Source organism: Chenopodium quinoa, unplaced genomic scaffold, assembly GCF_001683475.1.
Source record: "Chenopodium quinoa cultivar QQ74 unplaced genomic scaffold, ASM168347v1, whole genome shotgun sequence".
NCBI classification, from domain to species: domain Eukaryota; kingdom Viridiplantae; phylum Streptophyta; class Magnoliopsida; order Caryophyllales; family Amaranthaceae; genus Chenopodium; species Chenopodium quinoa.
The window spans coordinates 2,646,336-2,659,994 of record NW_018743175.1 but is presented as its reverse complement, the minus strand read 5'-3'; the positions used below and the strand labels follow the sequence as shown (position 1 = coordinate 2,659,994).

The 13,659-nt window shown below is 31.5% G+C and overlaps 2 protein-coding genes across 3 annotated transcripts in view; both read left to right on the top strand.

Moving 5' to 3' along the window:
- Nucleotides 1-3,761: 3,761 nt before the first annotated feature.
- Nucleotides 3,762-5,140, top strand: LOC110732450 (M-phase inducer phosphatase-like). The gene is made up of 2 exons (XM_021912394.1): nucleotides 3,762-4,237; nucleotides 4,467-5,140. Exons 1-2 carry the CDS (start codon nucleotides 3,855-3,857, stop codon nucleotides 4,657-4,659), a joined length of 576 nt encoding a protein of 191 aa, XP_021768086.1. The 5' UTR covers nucleotides 3,762-3,854; the 3' UTR covers nucleotides 4,660-5,140.
- A 7,706-nt stretch (nucleotides 5,141-12,846) lies between these two features.
- LOC110732449 overlaps nucleotides 12,847-13,659 on the top strand; it is a 45,456-nt gene continuing 44,643 nt past the window's right edge. For both annotated transcript variants that reach the window (XM_021912393.1, XM_021912392.1), the window contains exon 1: nucleotides 12,847-13,225. In XM_021912393.1, the coding sequence (XP_021768085.1) occupies nucleotides 13,129-13,225 (97 nt within the window). In that variant the 5' untranslated portion in view covers nucleotides 12,847-13,128. The remainder of the gene's footprint in view (nucleotides 13,226-13,659) is intronic.

Genomic DNA, 13,659 nt, shown 5'->3' with positions numbered 1-13,659 from the left:
TGATGAATCAGAGTTTATGACTTATGGGCAGATACCTGCCCTGCCCGTGATTCTAGGGCAGGCAGAGCCTCCGCGTTACCAAACAATTGCCTCGCTTCTCGTGCCTTACTGCCCACTCTCTTTCCTTCCTCTTTGCCTCTTTGGGCAAATCATTTTGCGCTACACTATATTATTGCCTTCCTTTTCTCTTTTTCTATTTTTCATATATTATGTTATTTTTAGTATTATTAATTATTTTATTATTTTTTGAATACAATAATGTATCAGTAGTGGTTATGCGGCTTAATACGCTTCACAAAATAAGACCTTTGGAAAATCTCTTAATTATATAACCACTATTACAAGAATTTTTTGTTTGAGTTACGTTGTACAAATTGAATAACAATTTTATAAATATTGTACGGTGTAGTGTTCAGCTAATTTATTTTGTCCAATGGAATTTCAAAACCATAGTGAACTAATGAAATTTCAAAAATATTTATTTTAAATGGAAATTTGTATGTTTTCACTAATGAAATTGGACCAAAAGTAACAAAATTGCTAAGGTGGGTGGCAAAGGAGGAGGATCATGACATTCTTAAATATGGAGTAAGTGACATATAGTATAAAATATGACATTCTTAAATACGAAGTAGAAAATAATCATATATGTACTCTACAAATCAAAGAAAGGTGAAATTCATAATTCAATAACTAGGGTGTTTCTTTACATTGCCAATTTAATGTGTTTAAAGCCATACATAGTGTTACTTAAGTAATCTATTATTAACATGAATAACTTCTTAAGGACACGCATAAATAAATGTGAACTGTCAAATGAGCTAATATAAGTCAAATGTACCACCACGAGTCAACGACTATTTAACGTGTCATCTTAAGCAATTTAACAATTAAGCTATGTTCTTTTTATTTTCTAAACTGAGCAGATTTCAGTAGAGCAGAGCAAGTATCAGCAGAACATAACAGATTGTTAATACTCAGTAAAGCAGGGTTAGAGCAGATCAGATTTTAGCAGATCACGGCAGACCACAACAGTTCAAAAGAATAGGGTCTTATGATGATTCAATGTCTATAACAGTAAGTTGCATATTTATAAGATATACACATCAAGGTAATTTAGGTAAATAAATATTCGCTTTTGACATTGTACGAAGTAATATTCTCCATAACCCTTATGATTTTGTGGTTAAAAGATCGCCCTTTTCTACACGAGTTGAAAGACCTTTCTAATAAGCAGTCTTCGTAACTCAAGGTCTAACGTTATATTATTTCCTCCATTTTTAAATACTTGCTCCACTTTTTATTTTTGGTTGTTTTTAAATACTTGCTCAGTTTTCTTATTTTGAAAGCTTTTGTAATATTTAATTCAGTTTCTCTTAGCTAGTGGACCCAACATAAATCATAATTTATTAATTTCATAATATCTCTTCTCTATTTCTCTCTACTACTTTTACTTCTTATAATTTTTTATTTTTCCACCTACCCTACTACCTCCATATTTTATTACTTAATCTAATTTGTTCTAAAATTTCGCACATAAAAAAATGGAGTAAGTATTTAAAAATGGAGGGAGTAATAGTATATAAAACTTACGCAGTAAATAATGTACACGGTAGCTACGAGTACTAATTATGGAGCAAAGTTTAAAAATTGATAATCTGACAAGTACAAAATACGAAAAAAGCCAATAAGAAGAAAAAAGGATGTTGATTTGTGATTTTTCTACTAGAAGTATTGACCGGGGGTAAACACTAAACAAATATAGAAGGGTGAAAAAGTAAGGCCCACGTTATGATGAAGGGAAAAGGGTGGGGCCCAATAGAATCTCAGGGTCCCACACCAGTGGAGGGAAAACGACAAAAGAATATGGCAAAAAGTGAGGGGGCCGGGGGGGCTTATGACGTAACCTGTGTTTTGTACTGTGCCTAGTAAAGTGAGTGAACAAAGTATGAAAAGAAAAAGGTTAACGGAGTTTGAGGAAAAATATTTATTTTCTCCTGTTATTTATGATCGAAGAATCTGGGTCATTGTGAGAGTTACACGTATTTTTTGGGTGCCTGATTGGGTTGGTTTTAGGTGTACGTGTAAGTGTGTGACGTATGATCACGCGCTTTCGTATGTTTTATGTCTTTGCTGTAATTTTTAATGCGTAAATTATACGATACACTCGGATGGGTGTAGAATTGGACATGGGTTGGGGGCACAAGATGTAAATGGCCTACAACGGAAGGAGTGTGCTATAATCTTGGCACGATGATGAGCCATCAGTTGTGCATGGATATGATTATAAATTTTTTCCAACTTTTAGATTCACGAGAAATGAAGTGTATGGATTTTATAAATATCCATAAAAATAATACAAGAGCTGACATTTGACTAAGTTCGAAAGGGATACTATATATAGTCATAAAATGGATTATCTAAGAAGATGAACAAATTTTTAAGAGAATTACATTTCTAAATACGAAACCTTGCTTGATTGCAAGTTACTCTAATTCTTTGGATAAAATTAGAATCTAATCATACTTTGGGTATAATCCAACATCCAATGGATTTGCTTTAAATTTAGGAAGGAGTAGTCAAGTGGTGACAATCCTATGTCTTGAAGAATTGATTTGAGGTTAAATTCAAGTCTATATCAAGCAAAATTAATTTAGAAGGAAAAAATAATTTGACCAATATCACTTCATATAATTATAACTCGATCCAAAACTAGCTTACGTTAGCCAGCTAATTTGCGTTTGACTGCAAAATTATAACTAATTATGATTTGCCCAAAATGATTTTCAACTCGAACAAAACTCAATCTAACCAATATACCTTGAGCAAAACTTAATAGATGGATAAATTTGTACGAGTAATTAGTTTTTTTTGTTGATGGTACATAAGAGGTGCAACCTGTATTTATACAATTCATCATAGTATCGTACTTAAGAGCACTGGCGGATCTACGAAGTAACTAAGGGTAGCAAATTTGGTATAAAATTTAAAACTGCTCAGCATGAACTAATTTCAATGCTTGTTGCAATGGTAAATGGGCTTTTACCTAAGTTTTAGGTGTTGTGCGGCACATCAGGGGTTCGACCCTCTTAATTCCCATTTTCTTTATTGACGCTGCCCTTAATTGGAAATCCTGAATCCGCCACTACTTAGGAAGATTCGGAAGATTCGATTATGTTACCTCGAGATTACAGGTAAATTTTTTCACCAATATCTCCGTACAGAAGCAGAAAATACAAATAGTAAGGGGTATTCCGTACAAGTGAAAATGTAAAAGAAAAATGAAAAATCGCGTGAAATACACGAGGCAGAAAAAGAGAAAGGGGAAAAACAAAGTAGTTGTCGTTTTCTCCGTCCGCTCAAGTGACGTTAAGAAAAGCTATAAGAGTCGTGAGTAGGTCCCACTGTGGCTCCCCACCCTCCCTAATTGAAAGCAAACAGAAAACTTAGCATATACCCACCAAAATTACACACCCACCCCCCCTTCGAATTCCCCAAAACACCCTCACTCAAACCCCCTATTCTCAAAGACATCTAAGGGCAAATCAGTCATTTCTCACCCCACATCACAACAAACAGCCAATGGATTCAGTAGCACGGGATTCCATACACCCGCTCGTGGTTTATATTTTCTCTCTCCTCCTTCTTCTTCATTTTCATTTCAATTTAATTAATTTAAATTTAGTTTAATTAATTAATTTTTAAAGAAAAATTTGATTAGTTTCTCTTTCCACCAAACCCCTCTTTATAAACTCCCTTATTTCACCCCCCATTCTCTCCCTTACCCCATCACCCAACTCTCTCTCACTTTCTCTCTCCTCTCAAACCAAAAAAATCCAAAGTTCTCCATTAAAATGGAATCATCATCATCAACTATGAGAAGGCCTTGTTTCAGAGCAGAAGACGATGGTTTAGCTTCTATTGCTGGATTCTCCGGCACTCAAAATCATATCATAAATAATAATGGGTTTCCTTTTAACAACAACAATAATCATCAGAATCTGAATCAGAATCAAGCTTTTTTATTCTACAATGGCGGAAATGGTGCTGGTATTATGATGAGAAGACGAAATAGTCTTAGAAACATTACTTCTCTTTCTTCTTCCCCTGTTTCTTCTCCTAGATCCGGTCGTCTTTTTGATGCGAGATTTGAAGAGCTTCACTCCCCTCATTTCCTCGAATCTTGCTTCTTCTGTAAAAAACCCCTCGGCGGCAACCGCGACATCTTCATGTACAGGTCAGTCTAACCTCCCCGGATCTACCTTGTTTCTCCTGTCTATCGGTGTTATTAATACATACCCGTCTTAAGGACTAACTATCTGTACGAAACATTATTAATAACACCGGTAGACGAACGGGTGATAGTTAGTCCTTAAGACGGCATATGAATTATTATAAACTTGTATATATTGAATTTGTTTTGGGTATGATTATTGATTTGTGTTTGTAATTTGTTGTTATTACAGAGGGGATACGCCATTTTGTAGCGAAGAGTGTAGACAAGAACAAATGGATATAGACGAAGCAAAAGAGAAGAACAGAAAAGTGAAGGCGTTGAGAAACAAGAAAGAATCGGCTAAATCAACTTCAACAACTTCTTCTACCCCTAGTAAAAACCCAAACTACCCTTTTCGCACCGGTACTGTTGCGGCAGCCTAATTTTCACTTAATTTCCTTCATCAATGTTCTTAATTAGGGAAAAAGGAAAAATATAAGAACTTGTTACATAGTAAATCTAAAGAAAATAGGTTTTTTTTTTTGGGTTTTCTTAAAGGGTGATCTTGAAGAAAGATCTATTTTGGGGAGAAGTATGTAAATTGACCTTGTTGGTTTACAGTCAAAGGAGAGAGAAAGTGAGGAATCAGAGGGAAAGGAGAGAAAACAGAGCTCATGAGAGTGTTATGCAAGGAGTATAACAAGAAGATGAAATCAGAGTGATGTGCATATGGAATTATGGATGGGTTTTTTTAGATGAAAAATTACTCTATGAATGGCTCTTTTTTTTTTTTTTTTTTTTTGGTTGAATTATAATCCCAAAAAAGGGGTTGGAAAAAAGAAAAATAATTTTTGGCTACTTTGGTTGTAATTTTTCTTTAGTTTTTTTGATATAATACTTACTAATCTATGAAACTTAGATGCATATTACTATGACAAAAAATAATCAAAATTTGTTCTTGTTTTTTGAATTTTTTTAATTTATTTTTGTCTTGATCTTTGTTGTTAATTTGTTATTACTTTGAGTCTATGTTACATGACAAGGTAAGGTCCGTTAATTGAGAAAATTGACAGATTATTCTTGAACTTGTATGAACAAATCATGAATTTTTTTTTTTCTTCATGTTTTTAAATAAAATTTGGTTAGTTCACTGAAATTTTGATTCTCAAAAATAAAAAAATAAAAGAGATTCTACTGTCAATTTTTAGAAAAGATTCGGGACTTTATAAAGTTGAAATTTTACCACACTACAGATATTTCTAAAAATGCTGTACTGTATTTCGGCACCTTGATTTGTTAATTGAAATTTTGATTTGTATTATTATGATTATGAATTTAATTAAAAATCTAATTTTTGTAAACGGCATAAATAATACCCCGTAATTTCAACTATAGTGACTTTATATAAATTTAGCTAGATATTTATTTAAAGTCAATATTAGACTTTAAGTTTGAGTGTCTTTTGCATAAAGTAAAGTAGAAATGGACTATGATTATCTCCGTATTATTTATTTTTTCTTAGATGTATTGTCACTGTTAGTTCTTTATGATAATAATGGCCATAAAAGAAGGTTTCAAAGTAAAAGAGATGACAAGTTCAGACACAGAAAGCAAACTATTGAGACTGCCAACAAAAAGAATAGTAGATCTCTCACATCTTTAATTAACCTTAGCTAGGCAGCTGGGCTATATGGTCCTTCTATCACCTTGGTCTGATTCGACCAAAGACTTAGTGGACCAAGCGAAGGTCCCTCCATCTCCGGGAAGGGGGGAGGGGTTTGGCCGGTGCAAGGCAATTCTAACATCCGCTTTATTTTTACTTTTGCGTTATTCAACCCACAAGTTTAATATTACCTCCATTATTATTTTGTTGACACTTTTTTTTTTATCACACTTGCTAACGCACTATTTTAACGATTAATATCTCTAATTCGCGACATTAAAAAATTATAAATAGTAGATATTAATAAAATATATATTGAGATGATTCAAACAAGATCTCACTTGACTATAATTTACCATAGCTATAAATCATAAAAGGTAGTTAATGCATAATTTGTGAATATTAAGAAAGTCAAACGGTGTCAACTAAAAAAACCGGAGGAAGTATATCGATAAGTTTCAAGGTATTTTGAAAGTATCACGAAGCACTCTGTAGTATTCAAAGTAAGTTTCCATCAAATTATACAAGTACTTTGTACTCGAGTATGAAATGAAGGTAGCCTTAGGTTGAAAGAGGTATTAGGTGGTCAATGAATGAAGTACTAGCAGCTAGCAGTAGAACAATTAAGGCAGAAAAATGCAAAGTAAGATGTAGCAAGTAGAAGCTGCGAGATTCAAAGATCTAGGTACTACGGAGTACAATTTACTGCAAAGTTTGATATTAAAGGAGATCTCTTTATTTGGGCGTTTTTCCAAAATAGTAGTTTTATGACAAATTTATTTATAGTTGGTAGCGATTAATTTATGCAATTGGTTCAAATATTGGCCACTTTCTTGGTCATCCTTATAGTGGACCACAATTACCATTACAATTTTGGACCACTTTTGTGGCGTGTTTCTAGTAGTTAACCATCCATGTCTAGAAGAGGATTTACTTCGTATAAAATTAATTGATGAAAATGAAAAATTAATTTGTAAAAAATATATATTTTTTTTATTTTTCTTTTTAAAATGTAATAACGCTTGGTCAATGAAAAGCCTGAAATAGAGTACGGAGTACTAGATGATCTAGTGTATTAGTGGCACGTGAGTGACATTTTGTTTATTACTCTATATGAAATTAGGGGTTTATTGTCATTGATTACAACCATTTATTGATAACAATTACGGAGTAAAACTATATATTTGAAATTTTATTTGATGCTACACCTTGACAATATTATGGTTCTTATTAAGGCTTCTAAATGAAAATCAATGATGTTAGTCTAACGCATGCTTGTATAGTTGTATTGAAAATTATAGTATTATTAATTGATGTCTATGCTTTGAAATTATATGTAGAGTTGCATGACTCTTTTTAATATAGTGTATTAATTACAAAGTTTATAACATAAAATAATAATATTAAGGGTTCAATTATCGTATTCCATATGTATTAAAACTTCTCTTAGAGTTCTGTAATGCAATGATAGTTTGATAGGATTAATTGAACATAGTTCGAGTGTTAATCTTACATTAACATACACCGTCCACATATCATCTTTAATTAAATATGGAATACACTCAAATACGGGGTACTGTACATATGATTACTCCGTATTTACGGTGTCTTGATGTGAATGATTTTCTTGTTTTAGAATCATAGTGTCAGTCCTAATTCCCTCAAAGTTTCACTTTTTTCAGAGAAAATCTCTCAAACCCCTTTGCCACTTTATTAAAAGCCTCAAAAGTAATTAAAACCCATTAAAGCCATCATACAAGTGCTCATCAAGCTTTACTATAATTAAAGTAGTTGTCATGAAAGTTCCAAGGAGAGAGTCTCGAGGAGAATCCTTTTAAATTGTCCACTACTAGAGTACAAGACAAGTGTGATGCACAATCTCGTTAGAGAATAGCAATGTTTCATTCAAGTTTTTAATTAATTTTTTATTTTATTTAAGGGGTTCTAAAAGATTTTGATTTTGATTTTGATAAGATACATTACGTTATTACAAGCACACATGAGTATTTTAAACCACATTGAAAATATATTGGTCATGTAAAAAAAAAATGATAAAATTCGGTCATGTAATAATAAAAAATAGCTACGAGTTCAAATGATCATTACAATCTTTAAAAATTGCAAAAAATAAAGGTTAATATTGTAATACTCTTCATTAGACTTAATGTATATTTTCATAATAAAAGTTGTGGGTTGACAACATAAAATTCAAATTTGTTATAAAATTTGGAGAGTGAGTAGTCCTGAGTAATTATTTGTCAATCCGAATTATTTATATTTAATTAATAATAAATCTTTTTACTGTTACCTCCGATCTTCAATTTTACACATAGGCTTTTCAATACAATCATCTAAAGAAAACTAAGATTAAAATCTAGCCACGAAATATAAAATTAGCAACAAGTTCAATACTCCTAGATCATTATACACTTAAAAAGTTGGTTAAATGAAAGGTGAAATGAAAGCAAAAGAAAAGGAGGAAACCTTTTTCTTTAGGAAAAACATAGATTGGCCATTTTAATACTATGAAGTATTAATAAGTGTGGGGATTGAGCTGGAACAAGCTCAGCTGTGGGGGCCACTTTACGTTAATGGTTGTCTACAATAAGAGGGATGTCAATTATATGTGGTCATGTGGGACTTATGTCTATATCATGAGGTGTTTCTACGATCAATGACCAGTGTTATTCAATTGAAATAGTGGTCGTGTTATTCAATTGTTTTGTTGTGCACGATACAATGGACGTGGGAGAGGATTTCAAGAGAGGGACTGAGGGATGGAGAGGTTCGGATTGTTTCACGTAAACACGCTAAGGCACACATGAGTAACTAATAGGCTACGTTCAATAAGATAACCAGTGTTTCACATTAGAGTTATAAATTGGAGAAATATTGTTCATAAATATGTTGGAAAAAAAAAATGGTTGAGATGAGCTCACTAGTTAGAAGGCTTACAACCACTTTATGTGAGATCGCTTGAGTTAAAATATAAACAAGTATAAAATACTAATTATTGGATGAAGCACTAATTAACGAACCTTGAAAAAATTATACTTGGATTTAAAAGTCATTGATATATATGTTAATGGAGGGTAATGTTCGTCTATCTATCTAAATAATAACTTTACTCGACATTCTTCAAGAAAGAGAAAAAATTTCCTGCAAGTTCCCCCCATACTCAAAATAACTTTTTACATGCATCTAGTGATGAACGTATTAAGTTTGTCTACTCTAGCACATTTGAATAGAGTAGTATTGCTAGAAGTCTTTTTTTTTCTTTTTAATTTTAAAGAGGATTGTGTTTGCACTTAAATTTTACTAGTGTTTGTTTAGGAGGATAAGAATGAAAGAAATTAAGTAACTTACGAATTTTACCACATTTTTTCTTGAAACATACTTTCTTTTTTGTTTTTTTGAAGGCTGAAACATACTTTCTTTGTCTCACTAAAATTGTCTAATACTATTTCGAATCATTTTAAAAGAGTTTGTTCACTTAAAAATATGTTTGCCTATTTGTCTTTCTATATTGACATACTTCGTATACTTTACGAGCTATTAAAGAAAAAGTATATTACCAAAAAAATTTGAGCAAAGTCACTATGACATTCATTTCAAATGTTCAAATGTATGAGTAGCAAAGTTGATGAAAACTAACTACGTTAAAGAAGAGTACCTTTTTATTAGTACTTCGTATAACAATTGATCATCAAAGTCATACTCAAATGGCGAAAAGCGAAAACATAATTTTGAATTGATGTACTTGTATCACAATCTTGGGTCATATAGTATAATTCGAAAAACTGTGTACATTTTATACTCCGTAATTTTGAAAGGACCGTAAAACTGTGTACATTGTACAATGGACCAATATACGGAGGATTGAAGCTGAAGCCATCTAAATAATTGACCGGCCCCATTTCAAGAAATAAAGTTGGGCCTACTTTTTGAAAATTAGATGGACTGTTAAGTTCATTACTGAAAGTCGATTTTAGTGGTCCTTGGCATTTGCTCTATACAAACTTCCTATGTCCTTATTTATACTATTATTTTAAAATAGGAGGTTGAAAGGATACGTGTCCATTTTTATTTTTATTATTTTAAAATAGGAAGTTGGAAGGACACGTATGACGTATCCACTTCCTATTTTTTTTGATTAAAAAAATATTTAACAAAAAAAAAATAATTTCATGCATATACACCTTAATTTTCGAACTAACTTTATACATAAAAATTGATCATGCCTTTACAAATACCTTAATTTTGAAACTAACTTTATACATGAAAATTGATCATGCCTTTACCCAAAAAAAAAAAAAAAAAAAAAACTTTTTCAAACTAAGTGTAGATTTAAGTTTAACTATTATTTTAAAAAATTTGTGTGAAAAAAGTGTTCTCTAACTTACAAAAGTGTCACTTCAACACATTTTTAAAATGTAAATACAAGATGCTAAACCCAAAATTAGTTTTTTTTATTTTTTATTTTTAATGAAAGATTAGTGTTTTTATAAAGGGAAGTTAATTGTTCATAGACCCATCACCCTATTGAAAATAGTAAGATCCTTTCTATTTTTCATTCCACTATTTATGTATTCATATTTTAAGTTTCATTTATGTTATTATGTATGATCAATTTGTTTTTCAAATTTAATAAAATTGTTATTTTTAATTTGCATAAAGGTGTTTGTGGGTCAACAGTGAAAGTGAAGATTACAGAGGGCTGCAAATTATGTTTAGGTGAGCCTATTTCTTCAATTTGGTGTCTAATGCAATTTTAATAACTTGGAAAATTTTAATTTGTAGCCCTCTTATATATATTGTATTGGGGAATACATGATATTTTTTTTTTTTTTTTTGCATGCATGGTTGATTCTACATATATATGGCAGAAGAATGGTATAGTTAGAGGCTCAAAAACTTATCTGCCCTTATAAGTCACAATATTGCATATGGCAGAAGAAAACAAAAGTTAAAGAAACCTTACATATATGCAATGCATATTATAGAATACTAATAATTAGAGAAAGTTAAAGAATATTAATATTGAAAAATAAAATTTGCAAGTTCGACTAAACGGCTATAAGATGCTGTTTTTCACAATATGACATACGTTTTTTTTTTTTTAAATTATTTTTTTTTGTAAAAATTTTGATAGATCGACTTTTAACTATGTTTTACTTTTAAAATACTTTTTTTTATTAGTGCTTTTAAAATATGGAGTCCTTATTTAACACTACTATTAAAATATTTTTTTACGTATTACTATTCTTATACGAAATTGAAATACTAAGCAAAAATACAAATACAAATACAATTATTATAAAACATTATACAGCCGTGCTCACACGAGTTTAAGACTAGTTCTCTTTAGATAGAGAGGTATATCAGTATATAATGATTCATAAGTCATTCTAAATTTCTAACTAGCATTTTATCCAACTAAGTACTAAGTATGTTGTTACTTTACTCTTTATGTAAGGAATTATATGTTCTTCATACAAGTATAATACGTTTCTTTCAATATCTTTTCATTTGTGAATAACTTGCTAGAAGAATTAAGGGCTTGTTTCACATTGTTTTTTGTTTTTTTGAAAACCAAAACCGAAAAACAGGAAACAAGAAACAGGTGTTTTCACTATTTTTGTTGTTAGTTTTCTAATTTGTCAGGATTTTAGTAAGTTTGACTAATTTTTTATTCATTATATGACATATATCATATGATTTTGAAAATAAAAAAACCAAAAAATAGAAAACCACAACAATGCCAAACGAACTCGAAGTTTTTGGATTACATCAAAGATGTTTGGGTCAAAGCAGCCCACGAGCTCCTACGTGTCAAAGTTATCCACAAGCACACCATGTGAAGGCTCCAAGCCTCCAAGCTAGCCCTATTGCCTCATTGACAAAGTGAGTGTCTTGTGCATGACCATGGGAGGCTTTTGCCACGAGCTTGGCTAAGCTAATTTGCTGGAGAAAAAGTTTTTAAAATATGGGAAATTAATATATTAATAAAATGAAATTTAAAAAGCCATTAAAGAAAGTTAAACTCATTTAAATAACATGCTACTTGCTATCTATTGGGGTATAAATTAGGTACAAAGAAAGATAACTTGAAATCCTATGTAGCATAGCAAACTAATACGATAATTAGCACATTATTGGGGATGCATAATGGTATATTTATTTGCATTTAGTGTAGTTGCACACAACTTGCCATCTCATCGTCCATTTTTGTACACGTCATCTGTCATACTTCCTTTGTTATCTTATTATCATACCATATGGGTTGGACACAATTTTTTTGGTAGTGGAAAAAAAGGAAGAGGGAGAGAGGGGTAGAAGTACAAATTAACCATGTGATGTAAGTATAAACTAAAGAGAAAAGTGTTAAAAGTAAGGGTATATTGGGTATTTGTAGTGTGAAAAGAAACATTTTGTTTCCTTAAATGGATATGGTGCAATATTTGTGAAACTTTCTTAAAGAACAAGTGGTGCTATAATTAAAAAAACGGAGGAAGTATAAGATCGTGACAAATATATTTTTTTTCTCATGTCTTAACCAATTTCTCTAAACAAAGTTTCATATGTGACTGATCACACCGTGTGGCTAAGATTACTTGATCAAATATTACTCAATTAGAGATTATTCGGTCAGAGATTGGGTGTATGTCAGCCAACCACACAGAAAACGCGTTAATTTCTCTAATATGATCGATTGTTCAATATTACTCATACGTGGGATTGTGGATTGATCCATTCAAACAGCTAAAAGGCAAGTCGGCCCAGCCCATCACCCCGCAACTTCACTACCCAGAAGCACGTGCCATTCATAAATTTTTATGATAAACACGTGCCATTCTTAAATGCAAAGTACACTTAGCAGAATTTCCCCGTCTTTATCTCCAAAAAATGCGCCACGTGTCAACTGCCTTGCAGGTGAAACTCTTTCTATATTCCTCTTCTTCTCACTGAAATATCTCTTCTTTAAAAAAGAAAAAAGCAAATCATCTTTATTTTTTCTCTCTCTATCTCTAGAAACTGTCAGACTTGTCCTCTAATCCTCGAATCTCTCTCCATTTTCTCTTTCATCCTGTTAGATTTTTGGCGGTTTCATCATTTCTGCACTCTAGGTGTTCGACGAATTGCTTCAATGAAACTAATACAATTTTTATTTCTACGATTTTTTTTTTTTTTTTTTTTTTTTGTTTGTTTTTTGGATGAGATTTTGATTGCAGTTTGATCGAAGAAGAAGATGTTAGAGGATCAAGTAGCTTATTTGCTGCAGAGGTATTTAGGCAATTATGTTAGAGGTCTTAACAAAGACGCTCTCAAAATCAGCGTCTGGCAAGGTAATCATCAATTAATTCCCTTTTTTTTTTGTTTTTTTTTTTTTTTTGTGAATTTTTGATCAAATTTGCATTACTTGTTGCTTAAAATTAGTATATACGATGAATGTTCATTGAATTTTGTGGTATAGAATAAATTTATTTGTGTTTGACTGTTAAATTGAACTTATTAGTTTATGCGATGCCGGACATTGTATAACACAGTTATTAGTGTAAGGAGGATTATAAATTTATAATTAGATTACAGTGTGGGGGACTGGTTAGTGGTGGTAGTCGCATATTCGGCTGGAAGTTCCGTATAGACTAGTGGCGGATTCAGGAATTGTAAAACATTGTGTCTGAATTGTGGTTAGATAAACCTTAAATCATTTTTAAGTTTTTTCTTGTGATTGCGGCTGTAAATTGTTTAAGCTGTTATTACACGGAGAACAGTATTC